The sequence below is a fragment of the Somniosus microcephalus genome, chromosome 17 (assembly GCF_052327205.1).
Source record: "Somniosus microcephalus isolate GS21.2 chromosome 17, FLI_Smic_1.0, whole genome shotgun sequence".
In the NCBI taxonomy this organism is placed as follows: Eukaryota; Metazoa; Chordata; class Chondrichthyes; order Squaliformes; family Somniosidae; genus Somniosus; species Somniosus microcephalus.
This window is the reverse complement of record NC_141003.1, coordinates 57020563-57045569: the sequence shown is the minus strand read 5'-3', so window position 1 is coordinate 57045569 and position 25007 is coordinate 57020563. Positions and strand designations below refer to the sequence as shown.

The 25007-nt window shown below is 43.1% G+C and overlaps 1 protein-coding gene across 29 annotated transcripts in view; it reads right to left on the bottom strand.

Moving 5' to 3' along the window:
* magi2a (membrane associated guanylate kinase, WW and PDZ domain containing 2a) overlaps positions 1 to 25007 on the bottom strand; it is an 888182-nt gene that overhangs the window by 80059 nt on the left and 783116 nt on the right. For 26 of the 29 annotated variants that reach the window (XR_015081568.1, XM_086010373.1, XM_086010375.1 and 23 more), the window contains 4 exons: positions 13476 to 13665; positions 12799 to 12840; positions 10364 to 10455; positions 340 to 532 (listed from right to left, as the gene is read on the bottom strand). Coding sequence is in view for 28 of the 29 variants with exons in the window: in XM_086010373.1 (XP_085866499.1) it covers positions 340 to 532; positions 10364 to 10455; positions 12799 to 12840; positions 13476 to 13665 (517 nt within the window). In the remaining variant the exon portion in view is untranslated. The remainder of the gene's footprint in view (positions 1 to 339; positions 533 to 10363; positions 10456 to 12798; positions 12841 to 13475; positions 13666 to 25007) is intronic. The other 3 variants (XM_086010378.1, XM_086010387.1, XM_086010402.1) reach the window with 1 other exon arrangement.

Below are 25007 nucleotides of genomic sequence, written 5' to 3'. Positions count from 1 at the left end.
CACTGCCTGAAAGGATGGTGGAAGCAGATTCAATAGTAACTTTCAAAAAGGAATTGGAGATATACTTGAAAAGGAAACATTTGCATGTCTATGGGGCAAGAGTAAGGGAGTGCGACTAATTGCGTAGCTCTTTCAAAGAGCTGGCAAAGGTACAATGGGCCGAATGACCTCCTGTGCTGTAAGATTCTATGAAATAGCAAAATATGCTGATGATGGTGAGTGAACTTGAAAGTTATTAAAACTGGGATTTAATCCCTAAAGCCCTGGTTTGGGAAGCTCATGTACTACTCCCAGCACTTCTGGACCTCCTATCTTTTAAAATTTGTATCCAGTACATACCCAAGCACAGAACCTTCCTTCGTACAGTCAAACTGACATGGCCATTTCGGGCTGCGTTATGCATCAGATCTATCACATAACGGTGAGATTTTCCAGTAACTAAGATTCCATCCACGTAAACTAACTCATCTCCTGGGCGAAGACGACCATCTCTGTCAGCAGCACCCATTGTAATTATTGCTCCGATAAGAATCTTCAAGAACAAAATAAAGAATATCAATTAGTAGGAGAAATAAATTTTGCTACATAGTATCACAGCTGGACAAAAATGATCACTAATGAACATTTATTGAAGTTATAAACATGGATTACAACTTTTCACTTTTATCAATGTTAACACCATAGCTATTTACTGTGTGTACAGCACTTGATAATTTTTTTTAATTTTCTTGGCGTTCCTTCAGACAGTAAGTGCACTGCATCACGTTGGCCCCAATGCAAGCTGACCATTAAGCTTGTAAGATACATTGGCCTGGAATTTGCAGTTGGGATGATGGAGAACTGGTAGCATTCACCGCCATTCACCTTTGAAACTGATCGCAACTTCGGAATTTGGCGCATGGAAATCTCAAAGTTGCGGTGTGTCAATGACAGCTCCAAAACAGGCTGCATTGTGCAACCCTCCTCCTCCTCTCTCCCCCCCACCCCCAGAGCCGGCAATCAGTGAAATCTCGTAAATCATTTAAACTGACGAAAACTTCGGCTCTGCCGCAGTAAGTGATCATAATTCAGTTAGATTTAGTGTAGTTATGGAAAAGCACAAATACAGCACAGGAGAACTATAGAGTAGTGATAATGGGGGACTTCAACTATCCTAATATAGACTGGGATAGAAATAATGTAAAGGGCAGAGAGGGGGAAAAATTTCTGAAATGTGTTCAGGAGAACTTTCTTGATCAGTATGTTTCTGGCCCAACGAGGAAGGAGGCATTGCTGGATCTGGGGAATGAAGTAGGTCACAGTGGAGCAAGTGTCAGTAGGTGAACATTTAGGGAACAGTGATCATAGTATCATAAGGTTTAGATTAGCTATGGAAAAGGACAGGGAGCACGGTGGCATAGTGGTTGCCTCACAGCGCCAGGGACCCGGGTTCGAATCCGGCCTCGGGTGACTGTCTGTGTGGAGTTTGCACATTCTCCCCGTGTTTGCGTGGGTTTTCTCCGGGTGCTCCGGTTTCCTCCCACAGTCCAAAGATGTGCGGGTTAGGTTGATTGGCTATGATAAATTGACCCTTAGTGTTAGGGGGATTAAATACGTGGGGTTACGGGGATAGGGTGGGATGTGTGTTGGTGTAGGGGTTACGGGGATCGGGTGGGATATGTGTCGGTGCAGGCTCGATGGGCCGAAATGGCCTCTATCTGCACTGTGGGGTTTCTGTGATTCTGTGATTGTGAATCTAGAGTAAAAATAATTAATTGGAGGAAGGCCAATTTCAGTGGGATGAGAACAGATCTGGCCTGGGTAAATTGGAATCAAAGATTTGCAGGCAAAACTGTAATGGAACAATGGGCTGCCTTTAAAGAGGAAATAGTTCGGGTACAGTCGAGGTACATTCTCACTAGGGGGAAAGGTAGGGCAACTAAAGGCTCCCTGGATGACGAAAGAGAGAGAGAGTAAGATGAAGCAGAAGAAGAGCGCGTATGATAGATGTCAGGTTGAGAAGACATCTGGGAATCAGGCTAAATATAGGTTTAGAGGAGAAGTGAAAAAGAAATTAAGAGGGGTAAAGAGAGGGTATGAGAATAGAATGGCAGCTAACATAAAAGGTAATCCAAAAGTCTTCTATCGGCATATAAATAGTAAATGGGTAGTAAGAGGAGGGGTGGGGCTGATTAGGGACCAAAAAGGAGACCTATGTATGGAGGCAGAGGGTATGGCTGAGGTGCTAAATGAGTATTGGTGAGGTGGGCAGTAAAATGGCAAATGGAATTCAATGTTGAGAAGTGTGAGGTAATGCATTTGGGGAGGGCTAACAAGGCAAGGGAATATACAATAAATGGCAGGATACGGAAGTGTAGAGGAACAGAGAGACCTTGGAGTGCATGTCCACAGATCCCTGAAGGTAGCAGGACAGGTAGATAAGGTGGTTTAGAAGGCATACAGGATACTTTCCTTTATTAACCAAGGCAGAGAATATAAGAGCAGGGTGGTTATGCCTGAACTGTATAAAACACTAGTTAGGCCACAGTTAAGAGTACTGTGTACAGTTCTGGTCACCACATTGCAGGAAAGATAAGATTGCACTAGAGAAGGTACAGAGGAGATTTATGAGGTTGTTGCCAGGACTGAAGAATTTTAGCTATGAGGAAAGATCGGATAGGCTGGAGTTGTTTTCTTTGGAACAGAGGAGGCTGAGGGGAGACTTAATTGAGGTGTATAAAATTATGAGGGGCCTAGATAGAATGGATAGGAAATACCTATTTCCCTTAGCAGAGAGGTCAATAACCAGGTGGCATAGATTTAAAGTAATTAGTAGAAGATATAGAGGGGAGTGGAGGGGAACATTTTTCACCCAGAAGGTGGTGGAGGTCTGGAACTCACTGCCTGAAAGGGTGGTAGAGGCAGAAACCCCTCATCACATTTAAAAAGTACTTGGATATGCACTTGAAGTGCTGTAACCTACTCTTCTTCTTAGGCAGACCCTCGGAGCCGAGGATGACTTGCTTCCATACTAAAAATGAGTTCTCAGGTGACTGATGAGTCCAATGCGGGACCTACAGTCTCCGTCACAGGTGGGGCAGATGGTGGTTGAAGGGGCGGGTGGGTGGGGTGCTTGGGTTGACGTGCGCTCCTTCCGCTGTTTCCGTTTGCTCCCGGCAAAGAGAATCGAGGTGTTCGGCGCCTTCCCGGATGCTTCTCCTCCACTTTGTGCAGTCTTGGGCCAGGGATTCCCAGGTGTCGGTGGGGATGTTGCACTTTTTCAAGGAGGCTTTGAGGGTGTCCTTGAAACATTTCCTCTACCCACCTGGGGCTCTCTAGCCGTGTCGGAGCTCCGAGTAGAGTGCTTGTTTTGGGAGTCTCGTATCGGGCATGCGGACGTTGTGGCCCGTTCATCAGAGCTGATCGAGCGTGGTCAAAGCGTTGATGCTGGGGGTATTGGCCTGAGCGAGAACACCGACGTTGGTGCGCCTATCCTGCCAATGGATTTGCAGGGTATTACGGAAGCAGCGTTGGTGGTACCTCTCCAGCGCTTTCGGGTGCCTGCTGTACGTGGTCCATGTCTCTGAAGCATACACCAGGGCAGGTATCACTGCTGCCCTGTAGACCATGAGCTTAGTGCCAGGTTTGAGGTCCTGGTCTTCAAACACTCTCTTCCTCAGGCGACCGGGGGCTGCACTGGCACACTGGAGGTGGTGTTGGACTTAGTCATCGACATCTGCCCTTGTTGACAGTAGGGTCCCGAGGTATGGAAAGTGGTCCATGTTGTCCAAGGCCTCGTCATGGATTTTGATAATCGGGGAGCAGTACTGTGTGGCGGGGGCAGGTTGGTAGAGGACCTTTGTCTTACAGATGTTTAGTGTAAGGCCCATGCTCTCGTACGCTTCGGTGAAGGTGTTGATGATGGTTTGGAGTTTGACCTCCGAGTGTGCACAGACGCAAGCGACGTCTACACACTGTAATGCGATGACAGAGGACGGGACTACCTTGGATCTGGACTGGAGGCGACGGAGGTTGAACAGTTTCCTGTCTGTTCTGTAGATTAGCTCCACTCCAGTGGGGAGCTTACTGAGGGTGAGATGGCGCACTGCAGCCAGGAAGATTGAGAACAGCGTTGGTGCGATGACACAACCTTGCTTGACCCTGGTCCGTACGTGAATTGGGTCTGTGGTGGATCCGCTGGTCAGGATCACGGCTTGCATGTCGTTGTGAAGCAGGCAGAGGATGGTGACAAACTTTTGAGGGCAGCCGAATTTGAGGATGACACTCCATAATCCCTCACGGTTGATGGTGTTGAAAGCCATGTACAGCGGTTGGTGCTGTTTCCTGCATTTCTCTTGTAGTTGACGCACGGTGAAGATCATGTCCATTGTGCCCCTCAATGGGTGGAATCCGCATTGCGATTCTGGGAGGAGCTCTTCAGCCACTGGGAGAAGGCGACTGAGGAGGATTCTTGCGATGACCTTCCCTGTGGCAGACAGCAGGGAGACTCCTCTTTAATTACCACAATCGGACTTGTCACCTTTCTTGACGATGGTCATGATTATGGTGTCTCTGAGATCCCCTGACATGCTCTCCTCCTTCCAAATAAGAGAAATTAGTTCATGTATTCACGCCAATAGTGCTTCTCCGCCATGTTTTAGCGCCTCGGTGGGGATTCCATCTGCTCCTGAGGCCTTGTTGTACTTCAGTTGTTGGATGGCCTTTTCAACCTCATGCCGGGCTGGGGTTGTGCTGAGGTGGTGGCGGGTAGCATGCCGCGGGATGGAATTGAGGACACTCATGTCGAAGACAGAGTCTTGGTTAAGGAGATCTTCGAAGTGCTCCTTCCAGCGGGCACTGACTGCCTCTCTGTCCTTGATGAGTAACTCTCCGTTCTTGGCCCACAGTGGGGTAGGACCTTGGGTGCTTGGGCCATAGGTGGTCTTGACTGCGCTAAAGAATCCACGCTCGTAACCTACAAGACTACGGACTAAGAGCTGGAAAGTGGGATTAGGCTGTGTGCTCTTTTTCGGCCGGCACAGACACGATGGGTGAATGGCCTCCTTCTGTGCTGTAAATTTCTATGATTCAATAAGTTCGCTGTTAAATTCCCTACTAAAAGTTTGACCCAAAGGGATTAGATGTAACTGGGGTTTTAACAGCATATTGACTGCTAAACAAATGTTATGGGCCTCGAAAACTAAGTTTAATTTTGTGAAGTGTGAAATTTGTCCATTTTAATAAAAATTAAAATAAGAAACTTCAAAAAAAAAAGTTTATGCACCTTTATTTTAGGTTTGCCTTTTCCCCTCGTGTGAAATCCCGATCTTTCTTTTGCTCTCTCTAACTATTTTAAAAAGTTAGGGGGAGAAATTCAGTATCGCCCAGTTTGGGGTGCAATTATCGGCCGGGTGCAAAGTTTAGCGCCTGGCGCTAATTATCGCCTCCGACTGCAAATTTGGCTTCTATCGCCCCTGGAGGTGATTGGAGCGCTAAATCAGGCGCTAACACCGAGGAGCGAGGTGCTACCTCATGAGTGCCGGTGAAGCTCATGTGTTGTCAGTCAGCAATGGAACACAGACACACTGGCGCTGGCCAGTTCTTAAAGGGGAGGGTCGATCTTGCTCTCCATCCACACCCTGCTCTTTGCAGCCTTGAATCTCGGCCTGGAGAGACCTGTACATCAAATCTGCTGGAAAGAACAATGGAGAGGTCCAGGGAAAGATGTCAGAGTGCAGCCCCCATAGTCTCTTCTAAATTGATGCAAGGAAGATCAAATCAAAATGAACCTGCAAAATGCTGCTCAGTACCCAAAACTCCTCAACACAGCATTAAATATCTCCAGAAGTCTCTCTCTCTCTCACTCAGAATGCATGGTGCAAAAATGTCGCTGAAAAAAAAGGTAGGAAACGGTCACCTTTAAATAGCGCTCCCCCAGTCCCTTCCCAACTGCAAAACGCTCATCTCAACCTGTTGTTGCTAGCGGCAGGTGGTAAGGCAGGGGGTGCCACTCAATATCCGGTCCGGGGCGCTACACGCTCGACTGACATCACGATCTGCGGGCGCAGCAGATCGTGGCGGTAGTGTTTAGCGCCGCCGCAAAATGTCTGGTCAATTTCGCGAGCAGCGCAAACATTGCCATGCTAGGGCGCTAGTTGCTTTGCGCCCCATTAGCGCCCTCTCAAGGCACTAACGGGAGGCGCAAACCAACTGAATTTTTCCCCCTTAGAATTTTAAGGGCTTACTCACTTCCTTGTTCAGTGGCTGTGAGAATTCTGCCGTTTGATTAGCTGCTTAGCCAGCCTGTTGACAGCACAGCAGTTTGAACAAGGGGGTCCACATTAAGTTCCGTTGAACTGAATTCAAGGTTGGAAAACCCGAAGTTCTCAACACGGGATTGCGAGATCCTTGTGCGGAGAGTACTTCGGGGCCAGCAGTCTTCACTTTGCTGCTGACCGCAAATTCCGGGCCATTATGTATCAGATTAACCATTGCTATATTTACCATCAGGTCTTTCACTGCAGCTCTGCAAGTTTCTGAAAACAGTTGATACCTCCAGTTGATGCTAATTGCACACTTTGTGGTGCAGATTTCTCTGAACCACCACTTTACAGTCAAAGGCAAGGCACAAGTTTGTGAGACCTTTAGCTTTCAGATCTGCAACTGATTGAGAATGTTCAACTCAAAAATTTGTACCTATTCATTTTACATTCCAGAAACATGACTATCGGGTTTAGACAATCAAAAAGAGTGTGCATCATTGCGCATTTACCTGCATAATGGAGTTTTGATAAAGCAAAGCTCAATTTCTCCATTTCTTTTAAAGAAGTTTCACCCTCAATACTCCTTTTAGGACTCAAACCATTACAAATAATTGTGATTAAGCACAAAGGAAGGCTTGAACTGTATCTTTACATTAAAAAACTTCATCCTCTTGCCTGTTTCACTGTGGCCATGTACCTAAAGTGGGCACTGCCAGTAAGTCTTTCTTGCCTGAATGAATTAGCAGCAATAACTTACTGGCAGTTATTTTTAGCTAATCACCATGAGAGAGACAATATGGATGTGATGGGGTTAATGGCAGTATCAGTGCATACATGATCTATATGTGTGAACCTCATAATGTAAGACAGTATTTATCATAATACAGGGCAACATGGTACGTAACCTCTGCTCTAGCAATCAGTCCTATTTTATTTAAATTTTCGGTCTGGTCTATTCCTTTAATATCTGTTTTGTTGTGCTTATTTCTGTTGACCCTTTTTTTGTTTCACAGTAGATGCCGAGGATACTAAGTTGTAAGGATTACAGAATGTAACAGTGTGAATGCTAACTAATTAACATGCACTATTATTTCCCTCAGCCAATCCTGTGATGTGATTGATACATAATATGTTTAAACAAAATAAACAACAGAAATAAAGAAAGAATAATAATGTTAAAGTTAATCATAATTCTTTCTAACGGGAAGACTAATGGTCAGATCGCATTTTAAAATTGAATTGATTGTACATTTCTTTACTCAAACCGTCCTATTTTATAAATCCATGACTGTTTCAATGAATATCTCAAATTTTCCTCAATCTTAATATCCTGACAAAATGCATTTAAAAAGGCATTGTTGACATGAAATTGAATTTGAAATTTTCAGCAATGTACAGCAAGGTGGTTGGTTTCATCTTGTGCAGATGTAAGGGTGTTAAATAACTTGCATTTCCGTTGCTATGTTGCAAATTAAGACTAAATCTCACATCTTCTCTACCGGAGACAAATCACATCCTGAAGATAGCTTTGTCTGACGTGGATCAGACATTGATGAGTTCATGAATATGCTATTTAACTCTGAAATCAGTTTGCCACTGAAGCTGTTGCCTAGCAATGAAAAATTTCTAGCGAAAGTTTCTGTGTGAGCAGTTTAAAAAAAAATCTTTTGCATGATAACAATTGAAAATAGCAACACAAACTGAGACTGTCAAAGTAGTATTCTTCCTTGAGGCAGTTGAATAATTTGAATATGTCAAGTAAGACACATTCACATTACCCATTCCTCTTGTTTGCGTCCTTCCCGGACTGGCTGAAAGACGTAGCCAAGAAATCCTATATGCACACAATAACCAATCAAATTTTCTATAGTTACTACATCTTGAAGATTAATTAATAATATTCTATAGGAAGGGTTTCTTATCTTTGAAAAATTGCATTGATGTACTGAAGTATAACATTTCAGTAATCTTTGGGCTACTTTTCCCTATGATAACTGTTTAGTGACGCTGGTTTTAATTAAAATTGTATTTATCTAAGACCTTGCTCTCAGTCAAGGAAATAAAACATTTGTAGAGATGTAGTGCAGTGGAGCACCAATACACTCTGCCAGAGAATGGGAGATGGTTTTGTGGCTGCAATTCCCCACAGGCTAGGTGTCTGATCTCCCAAAAGAAACAATTGAAAGGATGGCCATCCCCCGTAGGATCTGATATACCTCCAGTGACCAGATTCAGAGTGGCACTGGCGGAGGTCAGCAAGCAGGTCAGCTGCCTACCCTCTCATCTGTGAACACTGGAGATTTCCAAAAGGGAAAGGGGTGAAAGTATGTTCAAAAGAGGGGATTTTACTTGCACTCAAACTAGTAAATTATTAAAGACCAAAGCTGTAATTTTACTTCCAGTGTTAGCTTTTATCACTATGCCAGAACAAATATATTTTATGGCATGACTTGTAATTATGCACAGCTGGATGAATATTTAAATCCGAGTTTCAATTCTTCTGTATGCTTTCATGCTTTCATTGTTGTCTGGAGCACTAGGAAAAAATGCCAATACGTCAAGGATTAAAAAGACACTCACACCAGAAATACAATTGGTGAGAATAAAGGCACCATTTGAAACCCTAAGACAGTTAGGGGGAAAAAAGTTATTTTGCTGTGATTTGTTGTTTATAGTGCTTAACTCCATCACTACAACACTGTCAAGCTACTGTTTTAACACTCTGGTGGTGGCTGAGGTCCATGTATTGCTGTAGTATTTTTTTCGAACGACTTAACAATCCTACTGCCCTCACCCCTTTACAATGATATAAAAATCTTTGCTGCACTAATGCAGGAGGAGTAACATACAGTGTTCTAGTTGTATATCATTTGATAGTGTTAGTCACACGCCTGTGAATTGAAATATTCACTAAGCATTATTTTAGTACACTAATGTATGCTATTTTAACAAAATTATAATACCGATTATTTTCAGCTTCCCCGGCCAATCCAGTTTTGGCCTTCCTTTTTTTGAACTCCCTTCCCAAACTCCTCTGCCCCACTACCTCCCTCCACACATATCAAATCTTCGACCATGCTTTTGGTTGCCACTCCTCAACCTCCCACAAGGACTCAGCACCTACTCCTTTTCTCTTCTGGAAAACACCTTGAAATATTTTTCTACATTAAAGACGCTATACAAATGCAAGCTGCTGTTAGTAATTTATTTCAAATAATGCATTTAGGAATTTCACACAAGTGTGTTAACCTGTGGGCTCAGTGTAATTTCAACCCCAATAGTGAAAATGGTATCTGGCAGCAACAGACAGGAATAAAATTCTGCCCCAAATGTCTGACAAAGGTTTTGTTAATCAATGGGGAATCCTATGGAGGACAGCAATGTATCTCTATGGGCAAAACATCACATACAATGTTTGATAAGTCTAGCTTCATGACATTCTTTTCAAGAATATCATTCCACATTTCAGACTCAACCACTTATATAACTGAATATAATCCAGAATTTGTGAAAACAAAAGTATTTTCCCTACAATGAAAAGCCATCAAGTAAGATTTTAACAATGTAAAGCTTAAAAAAAAAGTTTTAAAGGCTGGAAGTTTGAAATGAAATGGAAATGTTGGGACTGCACAGTAGTCAGCCAACTTCTGAAAAATTGTTGACTGATCTGCAATGTAATTCCAGGATTTTCTTTTTTCATTATACAGGAAACTTTGTGCTATCCGGCACCGACGGGACCGAGCTGTTGCCATTTCCTCAAAACTGCCGGACACACCAGCGTTAATGTTGAAGCATACGGAGCTTTTCATCTCCGTATCTGACAACAAACACTGTTGCTTAGCAACAGCTTCTAAACAGTCGGCCCGTACCTTGGAAGCGTCTCTCTGAAGCTGTTGCTAAGCTACAGAGACTTTGCAGAGCCTGACTGTTGGAAAAAAAAGTCACGAGAAGAAAAAAAACCTAACAAAACGGCTCCTGATTTTTGCCGGTGGTTCGAGCTTGCCGGACATTTAGCCTCCGGATAACACAAAGTTTCTTGTAGTTTGTTCTTTGGTTTATATTTTGGTAATTTTGAAGTCTAAAGCACCTAGATATATAATGGAGTATTACAGCTTACTCACTGGTTGACCAGGTTCATCTCCACCCAGGATTCTGAAGCCAAACCCAGACTCTTGTCTGCGTAAATAGACATCTAACTCACGGTAGTCTGGACCTAATTCAGAAGAGAACATGGTTAGAATACAATTAATATGGGCAAAATGCGAGCCTCTACCTGTTAGTCCTCTTGAGGTGATTACAACATGATAGAAGGAAATGTGCTTTACACAAGCACCTACTGCACAGAGTATGTTACACCAACAATGTTTATACAGGTGAAACAAGTGAAAGTTCCAAAGATGAAAGATTGTAGGGTTAGAAAAACTGGAAGAACCAAACAAGGATCCTGCTCGCTGTAGGCTATAGCTTTTACTCTTGTGTTAAGAGTAGAAGTGCTTCAAAAAATTCAAATATTCTGAGTATTGAACGGTGATGGAACTTCTTGGGTTCTGTCACTGGCTTTGATCTTTCTGAATTCACAGCAGCTGGCAACAAATGGAAGCTTAGTCTCTAAGGCTTAGTGAAACTTCGTCATGACTTCAACAAAAATGATCAGCTCATCTGAACCCCCCTTTATTCCATCTAAACATAATCAGCAACTTCTCCAGATAGAATCCATGTCCTGATTCCAGGATTTAATATTTATCACATCTATTTGCACAAAGGCAGCGTACAATTTTGAGCACACCAGAGTTGGCATTTTAAGCATGTATTTATAGATGTATAATTCAAGCAGCATGAATAAAAAGGTCAAGTTTATGACCTGAACATCTTATGAGGGATGATGCATCAAATCTGTCCATGCATCTCCTACAACATTTTAATTCAATGCAAGGTTTGAGCTTTATAACTTGCATTTGGCAGGTAGTCAGTTATTTAACCTGCTAAAAATAAACAATAGTTTTTTTCTAGGACCTCCCTGTTGCTTTGTCAGAAAACAGCAATCAGCAAGCAGGATGCGGTTTGGTAAGTTGATGATTTGTGATTGAGGTGGTTGACATGTGTGATTAACCAATCAGCTTGTAGGACACATAGTACTGAAATTAGGTTGTTCCACAAAGGAGCCTTTTCTAGTCACTTTGGTTTATCTACAGTGAAAACCTTCCACTTGTTCCTTAATTATTTGAACGTACAAGTCACCATTTGTGCTAAAAATGGGATTTTTATTTCAAATTGGGTGCCTTAGGTGATACCTCAAATAATTTCACAAACCCAAGGATTAGCATGGTGGTTCTCCAGTTGTCTGTGAAGACAGGTTAAATCCAAGTTGTAGACAGATAATAAATAATGCAGGCAGCAGAAGGTGCCCATGAATTTTTTTGTGACCACAGATTATGATGTCAATTGAACCCTTTCCTATACATGACACTACTATGCTTCTATTATAGTAAATGTGTTTTAAAGCACTGCCTCACACATGTGCTGGCAGTTATATACTTACCTAAATTAAAAACACTATAATTTCCTCCAACAACTGACTGCCATTGCACTGTGCAGGCACAAATGTGCGACACGTAACACTGCGTACAGAACGGTGGTGTGGATTTTTGGAGCATGCAGTACATGAGGTCCAATTCACTCATTTGAAACTACTCACTCAGACTGGCTCGGAAAATGGGAGGAGGAATCGTGTTTAGGAGCGAGCTGGTAAATATAAAGGACCGTTTTACAGGTGTTATGATCTCACAATACATGCACTGGTTTCTGGGATGTTGCACTGAGCTGTTCAATGCATGAATGCTCCAAGTCAAGCCATTTATTTGGTGGGTCTCAAAGCATATAGCTATGTCAATTTTCATTACTATGAATCTAGTGCTCAATTCAGCACCACATTCATTGTGCATTGATAGCGTCGGAGTCAATCTTCTGAATTCCAGGATCATTGAAGTTTGGCATTTTCATTTACCTCACTGCAAAAATTTCACAGGTCCATGATAACCTGATAAATTTAGACACTCCAAGACATTCTGTAGTGTTGTACAGTGTTTCCAGTAAGTATAACATTGTTCTTGGTGTGCCAGACCTTTAGCCTAGAGGAATGCTTTGGGCTGTCTCATTAAATAACCGGTTGAGAACTGGCAGAATTCCCACACATTTCACTACAGTTTGAGCACGGTCTCTGCCAGACATCAGATTTGCGACTCTAATAAATTGTGTGCATAGAGTGCAATTTTACTACTGCCTCATTAAGTCATTGTGGAAAACTGAAGCTTTTCATCAAATGGGTATGAAATTTGCACCAATGGACAAAATGATTAGTTAAGGCTTCTCTGTTTGTAGCTGTTGTTATTTACAATGCTTCAGACCAGTCATTGTTAGAATAAAGGACAACAGGAGAAAGTAAATGATCGTGCAGAAATAGTTGGCTGCAACCAGACGACTGATTAGACAATCACAATATCCAGACGAATGGGGAACTACATTTAAGCCACAGAATGATGAATGCTAAAGTACTTGCCAGAAGAATCAGCCCGATATGCAGTCCTTGGTGGCATTTGCTCTGTACAGGAAAATGTGGAATTAAACAAAACTATGCATTCATGTAGAGACATATTTCATGTTGCCAATAGTTACTCGAGCGTCCTTCTGTATTAGTTTTAACCATCAGAGGCCTAGTTAGAAATTGTTCAGGAAGTGTTACTAAATGTATCAATGCACTGCTTGTAAGAAAATTATTCCACACTCTACTCAAACAGAGATTATGAAAATGTTTCAATAAATCTATACAGATGGCTGATAAAAAGATTCTGATGTTACTGTCGTTTGTAATAAAGGTAATGTTATATATTCAAAACAAATACCTTACCTTTTACCTTACTGTTTTCAAAGGAAGAGGGTGCATTTTTTGGCAGTTATTCAAGAAATATATTAGTAAACATCTGGATATTTAAATAAACCAAGATCTTTTAAAACTGAATTTTTAAACAAGTAAAATTAACCACATGGCTGTGATGCATAAATATGTTGTGTGTCAGACTGCACATCAATTGAACTCTTAAAAGGTTATTGTATGTCTACTCCATTTAAAGAAGATGTGACAACAGAAAATGTTATCAGGAGATGGTCAAACAGCTGGCAGTCAGTTATTAATAGCTATTTTCCTGCAGTAAAAAAAAAGGCAAGGACTTTACTTACGCCTACTCTCATAGATAGCTCTCGACTTCTCATATACTTCATACGGATCAGGTTTTCTTTGATCAAATCCATCAGAAGAGTCAGGGAAAGAAGCCCTGTGGACATTAGGTGGGAAGGGGAGAGTCTGTGGTAGGGGTGGTGCCGGGAAGTTTGTATGAGGGCTGCCCTGATTCTCCCATCTATCTAAAGTCTGAAACAAACAAACATAAATGTGTTAAAAAAATATTGCAGCTGATGTTTACACTGCTTTTTGCCTATTTTCTCCCAAACTGGATATGGACACCTGCCGATACATGGTTCGATGGTGCCAGGCATCCGCTGTCTCCTCGTTCAAGTTATGTCATTTACATAGAATTTTACAGCACAGAAACAGGCCATTTGGCCCAACAGGTCTTTGCCGGTGTTTATGCTCCACATTTACTTCATCTCACCCTATCAACGTATCGTTCTTTCTATCTCCCTCATGTAATTATCTAGCTTCCTCTTAAATGCATCTATGCTATTCGGCTGAACCACTCCACGTGGTAGTGAGTTCCACATTCTCACCACCCTCTGAGTAAAGAAGTTTCCCCTAAATTCCTTATTGGATTCATCAGTGACTATCTTGTGTTTACTGCCCCTAGTTTTAGACTCCCCCACAAGTGGAAACATCTTCTCTACGTCTACCCAATCAAACCCATCATAATTTTAAAGACCTCTATCAGGTCACCTCTCAGTCTGCTCTTTTCTAGATAAAAGAGCCCCAGCTGGTTCAGTCTTTCCTGATAGTTGTAAATCTTTTTTGCACTTTCTCCAGTGCTTCTATATTCTTTTTAGAATATGGAGACCAGAACTGTGTACAGCACTCCAAGTGTGGTTTAAACCAAGATTCTATATAAGTTTAACATAACTTCTCTGCTTTTGAATTTTATTCCTCTAGAAATGAACCCTAGTGGTTTGTTTGCACTTTTTATGGCTTTGTTAACCTGCCTTGCTACTTTTAATGATTTCGGAATCTATACCCCAGATCCCTTTGCGACTCGACCCCATTTAGGCTCTTATTTTCCAATGAGTAGGTGGCCTCCTTATTCCTTCTACCAAAATGCAACACCTCACACTTATCTATATTGAAATTAATTTGCTATTTACATACCCATTCTGCAAATTTGTTAACATCTTCTTGTATTTTGTCACAGTCTTCCTTAGTATTAACTATACCCCCCAATTTGGTGTCATCCGCAAATTTTAATATTGTACTTCTGATTCCCAAGTCTAAAGCATTTGGGAAAGCTGCTTTCTGGGCCTCTGTCAATGGCAGTGTTATAGGGCAGTCAAAGCCCAGGGTGACACTAAACCTGATTCCTTTCCCTTCTCTCCCTCCCTCCCTGTGGAGATGTGTCTGACCTTTGCAGGACATCTCCAAATGACAGTCGCATTGTGTGAACATTCAAAAAGCTGGCTCCAACTACTTGTTGAAGCTTAAAAGTAAATAAACTGGCACTGTGCCTCTGAAGCTACGTAGTCACTTGGAAGAAGCATCTTTCTGATTTTTGATATAAACAAGTAATTTTGTTTTCTTTGCACCAAGGCTACATGCCTGACACTTGATTGATCTTGTGAAGAATACAGTCCCATATGTAAAAGTTAGGGATTGTCAATGGGCATTCATGTGCATATTTACGGCCCACTGTACCATTTGCTGTGAACAGAAAATGCAAATACATCTTCTGACAAAATAAAATCTCTGAAATATTTTCTCTTTACCATTCAATGCAATAGTTTTATGCTAAACATGCCATAAATTTAAATTTAGTAATGGTTGTACTGTAGAATACATATAATTATATACAAGTCATTCAACAGGTTAACAATCTAGAAAGAGCTTACATGGTTTCTCACTGTACATATATTTTAATGTGTTGGAGTTTTCCAATAAGAAATATATTAAAATATCCTGAGGAAAAGGAATTCCAAATAATGAGACTGGGCTACAAGTTATATGCAGGAACAGGCCCTATGCTCAATGACTGATAAAAGCCTATCTCTATGTGATAGTAAAAAATTATGATTTTATATCAGTACAAACCATATCAGTCAGTGCTGTCTTTTAAATATTTAAATTCCGAGATAATGTGGTTTCAGGAACTTTGCAGCATACAGCTGACATTTTATTCAGCAGCACGGGGGGGAAAAACTGAGTGTTGGCAGCTCGAATGACCATTCCCTAAAGGTTTTGCTTTTTGAATAGGGCTTGCTTCTTAAAAGGCTGGAGCACGTTGTTGACTTTTTTTTGGTGCAGTGTTGTCTTATTTATACAGTTAGAAGACACATTAATTGTCACTCCTGGTGCCATCAATTATACAATTTTTAAAATGTTTAATAATATGTAGAATTGATTGATAGCACCAGGAGTGACAATTGACATTCAGTATAAATAACCCTGCCCTCCTCAAAAGACTAAGCATAATATCCTGTCTGTAACCAAGTGTTGTTTGGTCACCACTATCAATGCCATAAGCAGTTTAGTGCCAGTGCAAATGTAAAATCATGCTTCACTTTAACACAGTATACCAAATCTGAATTAATTTAAAGGGGTGGTGCGATCAGAAATTTCTAAGTTAGAAATAACTACTGTAACTGAACTTATCATTTGGGTATATAGCAATAGAATGACTGTACAGATGATTATTGCATTAATTCAACTCTTCCAAGATAATAAGTCACTAAAAAAGAATCACAGATCTGCATTATTCCATCCTGGTAATAGTTGATCTCCATGCGGGCACTATACCAACAGTTAGGCAATCCTAACTTTTTACTGCAATTATTCCTTTCTCCATCTTCCCTGGCAGGATCAAAACTAGCCTTTAAAGGTCAAACTATAGTCAGTTTTGGTTTAGATCCAGCTGAATAGTAATGCTGGGGCTTGCAAAATACATGCAGCCCATCTGCAATCTAGAAGACCAGGTAAGCCCTATAGCACCTTAACAGGTGACATAGTAGGGTGGGGATACCCTAATTTTGCTGGAGCAAAATCCTGAATCTGTGGTTCACTCACATGAGAAATAAATGATCAAAATCAATCTCTGCCCTATGTGCACCTGTTGTTCTCTCTCTCTCTCTCTATTATATATAATATATTCTGTGTATATCTGTGGTTCTCTCTCTGTGGGGTGATTTTCTCACTGGAGGCGGGTTTCAGTTTGGGTGGGTTTGAAACCTGCCTCCACTGATAGTTTTCAAAAATTTGCGATTTTCCCCTGATTGGCCACTTGGTCAATTAGTGTTTTGGGACTGAAAATCGCCTCTGCTGACATCACTTTTCCAGTCTGATTTTATGGCTTCTTGCTGCCTTGGCTAATTCCACAGGATTTCTGCCTATGCTGCGCCACCTGCAACATATTCTGAGAAACTACTATGTCCAATTCCAAGGCAAGGGCCTCCCCAAGGCTCTCAGATGAGGCGCTGCAAATGTTGTTTGATGGGGTGACAGCTAGCAGGGAGGTGCTCTTTCTCTCATCTGGGAGGAAGAGGCCTCCCAAAGAAACCAAGGCTGGGCGGGTCCAGTTGGCAAGGGGTATAGCCTCCAGATGTGTGTGCAGATTGGGAGACTGTTTCTGTGTATTGATGAAATACCATCCCTGTTGGAAAACATTAAAATGATTTGATGCCAAAATGTTGGCATTATGGCCTTGGGCAGCTCTACATTGCGGGCTCCGTCACACTTGCGTTGTCAGGTTGGTGGCCTGAGTGAAAGGAGGCCAGAGAGTCATGTCCGTTGTCAATGATGTCTTAGGATGGAGCCAAGGACATGTGCTAACTTGGGCAACCTATGCAAATCTGGCCAGGATAAGTTCATCCCTTGCATCCCGGGTAGCCATGTGCTCGCGTGCTGCCGCTGCTGCTGGTTGATACACTGGCACTCTGACCTCCTCCTGCTCCTCCTCCTCCAGAGCCTCATCTGAGGAGGGCTGGAACTGAGCCACTTGCTCATCAGGAAGCTGCAAGCCATGACGCTGTGCGGTTGTGCAGTGCACAGCAGACCACGACCATTTTGGAGACCCTGTATGGTGTATACTGCAGGGCTCCACCTGATCGGTCAAGGCAACGGAAGCGTATCTTCAACAACCCAATGGTTTGCTCAATGATGGACCTGGTCAAAGTGTGGCTGGCGTTGTAGCGCTCTTCAGCCTTGTTATCTGACCTCCTGATCGGCATCATTAGCCACTTCTTCAGGGGATAGCCTTTGTCACCAAGGAGCCATCTGTTAAGCTGGTTTGGCGAATTGAAAAGCGGAGGAACACTAGAGTGCCGCAGGATGAAAGAGTCATGGCAACTACCACAGAACCTGGCGCAAACATGCAAAAACTCCTTGTTGTGGTCACACACCAGCTGTACGTTGAGGGAGTGGAAGCCCTTTCGGTTGACAAAGATAGCTGGGTTGCGATGGGGTGCCCTAAGGGCCACATGTGTGCAGTCTATGATGCCCTGCACCATAGGCATGCCTGCCATATTTGCAAAGCCAACCGAACGGGCAGTTATACCTGCTTGATCCCTTGAGAACTGGATGTAATTGTGGGCCTTAGCAAAAAGGGCATCGGTAACCTGCGTGATGCAACTATGGGTGGCCGACTGGGAGATGTCTGCTGATGATCCGTGGAAGGAGCCTGAGGCAAAGAAGTTGAGTGCGGTGGTGACTTTGACAGCCACTGGTATAGGGTGTCCACCCGTTCCTCTGGGCACCAGGTCTTGCTGCAGCAGTCCGCAGATCTCTCGGACAACCTCTTGCGAAAGTCGCAGCCTCCTTTGGCGCTGCTGCTCACTCATGTTGAGGTAGCTTATCCTCTGTCTGTAAACCCTCTGTCGGGGGTATCTCCTGCGGCGAGGTGCCTCGATGCGCTGGCACCTTCTGCCCTGTGCAGCATCAGGTGGCTGAGCAGGAGATTGGGGTTCCTGCTGCTGTTGCTGCTGAGCTGCCTGAGCAGGAGGTTGGGGCCCCTGCTGTTGTTGCTCCTGAACTGCCTGGTTCTGCTGTTGCCGTGGATGCTCCTCATCCTCACCTGAGGTCCATGGAGAAAGAAAACGAATGGTTCCCATGCTGCTTGCAGATGCCTCCGTTAGGGAAGCGCTCATTGCAAGCGGGGAGAGGGTCTTCCAAGGAGGTCCCACAGTTGATAGATTCAAGCTGCAGCATCTCTGACTTTGGAAGGCCTTCTAAAAGTGCTCAAAGACCTTTTAAAGCAAAGTTCTGGCACCTGCAACTAATCCTTGATGAAATAAATGATGTATAGTTGGACCTGCAGCTGTGAGGAGACCACCCACTAGTCAACCCGCCAGGTTTAGCTGGCGTGGTTTAGGAGGGTTGTGGAACACGCCGAAATGCTCGAAAAATCACGAGGGCCTCTCAAAATAGGCTTAGAGAGGCCCTTAACGAGCATTTAATGATGTTAACTAGCGCTATGGCCAGCTGGAGGCGGGATCGTTTCCCGCCCTCCAAAACCGGCACCGGCAAAATCCCATGGAGGCGGGTTTTGAACCCGCCCTCATTGTTTCTGATTTTCCCGCCTTTCCCACCTCCAAAGACGTCAGAAAATCGCCCCGTGTGTCTAAACTTCTTTCTGTTTCTCTGACTGCCAATTTTTCTCTCTCCCTATGTGCCTGTGTGTCCAAACTTCTCTATCTTCCAAACTTTTCTCTCTCTTTATCCTGTATGTTTAAACTTCCCTGTCTCAATTCTCCCTCACTCTCCAATTCTTCCCCTCTCCCCTTATGAGTGTCTTTTTAATAGAAAGTCATGGTATAAACCACAAAAAGTCCAGGACAGAAGAGCATCAGGGTTTTCCTAATTTATATGCTGTTTCAAAAGACAGATTTGCAATCAGTTCTAGCAAAGAGGAAGGAGGTGGCAACAATTCAGCCCATAACATATTCTTTTCTACTGAGTAAACTCACTACCTGTCTCATTTGGAGCTGGCTGATTTTGCTCCTTTTCTCCTACTGGCCACATTTACCTCTCTCCTTCTCACCTGCCCAATTTACTCCTCTCCCCCCTTGCTGGCTGTATTCATCTTTCTCCCTCACTCGGCACACTTACCTCCCTCCCACTAGCCACTAGATAAAGATTCCTCTTTTGCTGGTTGCAGGCTGAAATTTTCTTGCTCAACGAGGCTCCCCATTTCACTGGCTGCTGTCTGAAGCTCCATCTCCATGAGTGAAGCTTGCTCTCTCACTGACTCCTAGCTGAAGATCATTTTTTTCACAGGCATCTGGCTGAAATTTCTGCTGTTTTCCAATGATGTTGCTGGAGCCCAGATCTGCAACTGTTCCTAGATCTCGGCTACTCTTTACTTCTTGTTTCACCTGTTTGAATTCTGTAGTTTTTGAGGGGGGGGGGGGGGCGCGGGGGAGGGGGATAGGCTCTGCGCAGTATTGGTCGATAATTTCTAAATCATACAGGTAAATTCAGTGCAAATCTAAGTAAGGCGTAGCCAGCACTTTGGAACAGTAGGGCAAATTCGCATTTTAATTAGCAAAAAAGTGCAATTTTGTGACAGGATGCCCACCTCACATAGCACTGAACAGGAGGTTTCTGCTTCCAGTGTTTTGTAAAAATAGCCAAGTTGTAGTTTATTCCCACTAAACTGCTGACCACCCAACTTCCTTTCTGGCTCCCATATTAGCTGACATTGTTAACAGTTCGCTCCCCTCAGGTACTGCCCCCTCTCCTTCAAATCTGCCGTCATCACACCTCTCCTCAAAAAAACAACCCTTGACCCCTCCGTCCTTGAAAACTACCGCCCCATCTCCAACCTCCCTTGCCTCTCTATAGTCCTTGAACGTGTTGTCACTTCCCAAATCCATGCCCATCCTTCCTAGAACACCATGTTTGAATCTCTCCAATCCAGTTTCTGCCCCTGCCACAGTACCGAAACGGCTCTCATCAAAGTCACAAATGACATCTTTTGTGACTGTGACAAGGGTAAACTATCCCTCCTCGTCGTTCTTGACCTGTCTGCAGCCTTTGACACGGTTGACAACTCCATCCTCCTGAAACGCCTCCCCACCATCGTCCAACTGCACTCACCTGGTTCCATTCTTATCTATCTAATCGTAGCCAGAAAATCACCTGCAATGGCTTCTCTTCTCACTCCCACATCGTTACCTCTGGTGTCCCCCAAGGATCTATCCTTGGCCCCCTCCTATTTGTAATTTATATGCTGCCCCTTAGCGACATCATCTGTAAACACGGCGTCAGTTTCCACATGTATGCTGACGACATCCAGCTCTACCTCACTGACTCTTCTCTTGACCTCTCACGGTCTCTAAATTGACGCAGTGCTTGTCCGACATGCAGTACTGGATGAGCAGAAATTTTCTCCAATTAAATATTCAGAAGACCGAAGCCATTGTCTTCGGTCCCCGCCACAAACTCCGCTCCTTAGCCACCAACTCCATCCCTCTCCCTAGCATCGATCTGAGGCTGAACCACACTGTTCGCAACCTTGGCATCATATTTGACCCTAAAATGTGCCTCCGACCACATATGCCACTGAGACCGCCTATTTCCACCTCTGCAACTTTGCCCGTCTCTGCCCCGCCTCAGCTCAGCTGCTGCTGAAACTCTCATCCATGCCTTTGTTACCTCTAGACTTGACTATTCCAATGCTCTCCTGGCCGGCCTCCCACATTCTACCCTACGTAAACTTGAGGTCATCCAAAACTCAGCTGCCCGTGTCCTAACTCACACCAAGTCACGTTCACCCATCACCCCTGTGCTCGCTGACCTACGTTGTCTCCTGGTTAAGCAACGCCTCAATTTCAAAATTCTCATCCTTGTTTTCAAATCCCTCCCGATCTCTGTAATCTCCTTCAGCCACACAACCCACCCCCCCCCACCAACCCCGAGATATCTGCGCTGCTCAAATTCTGCCCTCTTGAGCGTCCCTGATTATAATCACCCAACCATCGGTGGCCGTGCCTTCAGCTGCCTAGGCCCCAAGCTCTGGAACTCCCTCCCTAAACCTCTCTGCCTCTCTTTCCTTCTTTAAGACGCTCCTTAAAATCTACCTCTTTGACCAAGCGTTTGGTCATCTGCCCTAATTTCTTATGTGGCTCAGTGTTAACTTTTTGTCTTATAACACTCCTGTGAAACGCCTTGGAACGTTTTACTACGTTAAAGGCACTATATAAATACAAGTTGTTGCTGTTTATAAAAAAAATACCGTGAATAGGAGATCTTCAAGTGGAGGAAAAGGGCATACATAGATACATAGATACATAGAAGATAGGAGCAGGAGTAGGCCATTCGGCCCTTCGTGCCTGCTCCGCCATTTAATGAGATCATGGCTGATCCTTTAATTCAGTATCCCGTCCCCGCCTTCTCTCCGTAACCCTTAACCCCTTTTGCCCGTAGAAATATATCTAATTCCCTCTTAAATATATTTAATGAGCTGGCGTACACTGCCCTCTGTGGCAATGAGTTCCACAGGTTCACCACTCTCTGAGTGAAGAAATTCCCCCTCATCTCTGTCCTAAATGGTTTAGCCCTTATCCTTAAATTATGTCCTCTAGTTCTGTTCTCACCCGCCAAGGGAAACATTCCTTCTGCATCCAGTCTGTCTAGACCTGTCAGAATTTTATACACTTCTATGAGGTCCCCTCTCAATCTTCTAAACTCCAGTGTGTACATCCCTAAACTACATAGTCTCTCCTCATAGGTCATTCCCGCCATTCCTGGTATCAGCCTGGTGAATCGCCGCTGCACCCCCTCCATGGCAAGAACATCCTTCCTCAGATGAGGCGACCAAAACTGTACACAGTACTCGAGGTGTGGTCTCACCAGTGCCCTGTACAGCTGCAGCAAGGTATCCCTGTTCCTGTATTCTAACCCTTTTGCTATGAAGGCCAGCATACCGTTTGCCTTCTTGACCGCCTGTTGCACCTGCATGCTCGCCTTCAGTGACTGGTGTACAAGAACACCCAGGTCTCTCTGTACTTCCCCCTCTCCCAATCTATTGCCATTTAAATAATAATTTGCCCTCCCGTTCCTGCACCCAAGGTGGATAACTTCGCACTTGTCCACATTATAGTGCATCTGCCATTTATCCGCCCAATCGCCCAGTCTGTCCAAATCGCTCTGGAGCTTCCTGGTCTCTTCCTCTGAGCCCACCCCACCTCCTAGTTTAGTGTCGTCTGCAAATTTGGAAATGCTGCATCCGACTCCCTGATCCAGGTCATTAATGTAAATTGTGAACAGCTGGGGGCCCAGGACAGATCCCTGTGGTACCCCACTTGTTACTGCCTGCCATTCAGAAAATGAGCCGTTTATTCCAACTCTCTGTTTTCTATCTGACAGCCAGTTCCCTATCCACGCCAAAACTTTCCCCTTTATCCCATGAGCCTCAATTTTCCATGCTAATCTTTTATGTGGGACCTTGTCGAAGGCCTTTTGGAAGTCCAGGTACACCACATCTACTGGCTCTCCCCCATCTATTCTACCAGTTACTCCCTCAAAAAATTCCAATAGATTAGTCAAGCACGATTTACCCTTTGTAAATCCATGTTGACTCTGTCCTATCCTGTCCCCATTTGCTAAGTGCTCCGCTATTTCATCCTTAATGATGGACTCCAGCATTTTGCCCACAACTGATGTAAGGCTTACAGGTCTGTAATTACCTGCTTTTTCCCTACCCCCCTTTTTGAATAGTGGCTGAGGTAATAAATGAGCACCAGCAAGCACTGTTCAGTTGGATCTAAAACCTATTTGAATGGGTCAATGGTTGCTTTACCAGCTTACTTATCATTAGAAAATGAGTAAATATTTAAATAGGGGCACTTTAGGATGGTTTCAAATCTTCAAAAAGCTTCAAACACATTTTTTCTGAATGATTTGCGTTTGAACCTAATGCTAAATGAGTTCATTAGATTCAGTTAAACGAAAGTACTAGGTCCTCAGTCAGTCTATAAATAAAATGTATCAGTAAAAGCATTTTTTTCTGTGCAGATGGCTGCCTACAGTGAATTAGCAAACAGTTAAAACAGGATCTACACTCTTAAGATTTGATAGGGTTCACTGCATGAATGAGAACTAGATTTATTGTAAACAGAATTGTTGAACATTCAAAGAAGACACTCTTCTATAACAGTACAAGATAAAAAATGCTAGCTACTTTCTCTAGATACTGTAAATCAAAACAGAGAAAAGCTGCTGATTAAAGTTAAGAAAATCACTTTTTAAAAAATACTAAAAATTATACTTTTCATGGCTTACTGTCAGAGATTTTTTATAGATCATATTTTAGAGCCACTGCTACCAAAATGCTGATTAATATGAAAAATATGAAGCATCTTTATATGTGATAAAGATCACAATATGCTAAAACCTTGTATTAATGTTTCATTTTAGATGCACAATATTTCTTTAATAGTGTACAATAATTTTTATTTTAAGGTGATTTTTTCTATCCACGCCACCCAAAAATACATCACATTCTCACATGTTTGATCCAAATTATTCTGCTTAAAGAAAAAACATTTCTCATGAATAGATGAGGATATTTAAAAATTTTAATTATCTGCTGCAAGTTGGTTTACAGAACAGGCACAAGGCTGAATTTTAAAGAACACATACAATTTTGACAATAATACACTGAACATTATAGTTATTAGTTATTAATCTCCAGTTATTCTCAGTTAAATGTTTATACTAAAAAGGACAAATAAGGGCTCACTTATTATGGAAGCATAAGTAGGTTGGAGCTGCTTTTGATTTTAACAAGAGAGTTGATTTTATTGAAGTGATCTGTACCTTTTACCTCCTTTAATCCTCGTGTTCCTGCAGCTGACCTGGTAAAGCTCAATGGCTGAATTTACATGAAGAGACAGACAGACATGTGCTCACATTAATTTACTGGTCTGTAGTCTAACTTTGCTGAATAAGCTGCTGTTTCACAAAATGTAGCATGATACTGTAGGACACAACTTACACTTATATATATCACCTTCTATTTAACAAAATGTCCCACTCCCAGGTGCTTTACAGGACACTGGACACCAAGGAGAAGTCAAGTATTAGCTTGGCTCAGTGGTAGCACTCTCACCCAAGTCAGAAGGTCGTGGGTTCAAGGCCCACTCCAGAACTTGACCACAAAATCTAGGCTGATACTTTAGTGCAGTACAAAAGGAGTGCTGCATTGTTGTAGGTGCCATTTTTTGGATGAGACATTAAACTGAGGCCCCATCCACAAGTTCAATTGGAAATAAAAGATCCCATGATACTAATCGAAGAAAAGCAGGGTGAGCTTTCCTGTGTCCTGCCAACACTACTAAAGAGTACTACTAAAGAGTAATTTATCTCAATGCTATTTGTGGGACCTTGTGCACAAATTGGTTGTGTGTCTGCCTACATAACAGTAATTACGCGTCAGAAGTAATTTATGGGCTCTGAAGTGCTTTGGAACGTCCTGAGAGTGTGAAAGGTATTATATAAATGCATAGTCTTTCTTTATGAGAGAAGTTAGGGGAGGTGATTGCAAGCATGGTCAAAGGAGGCTT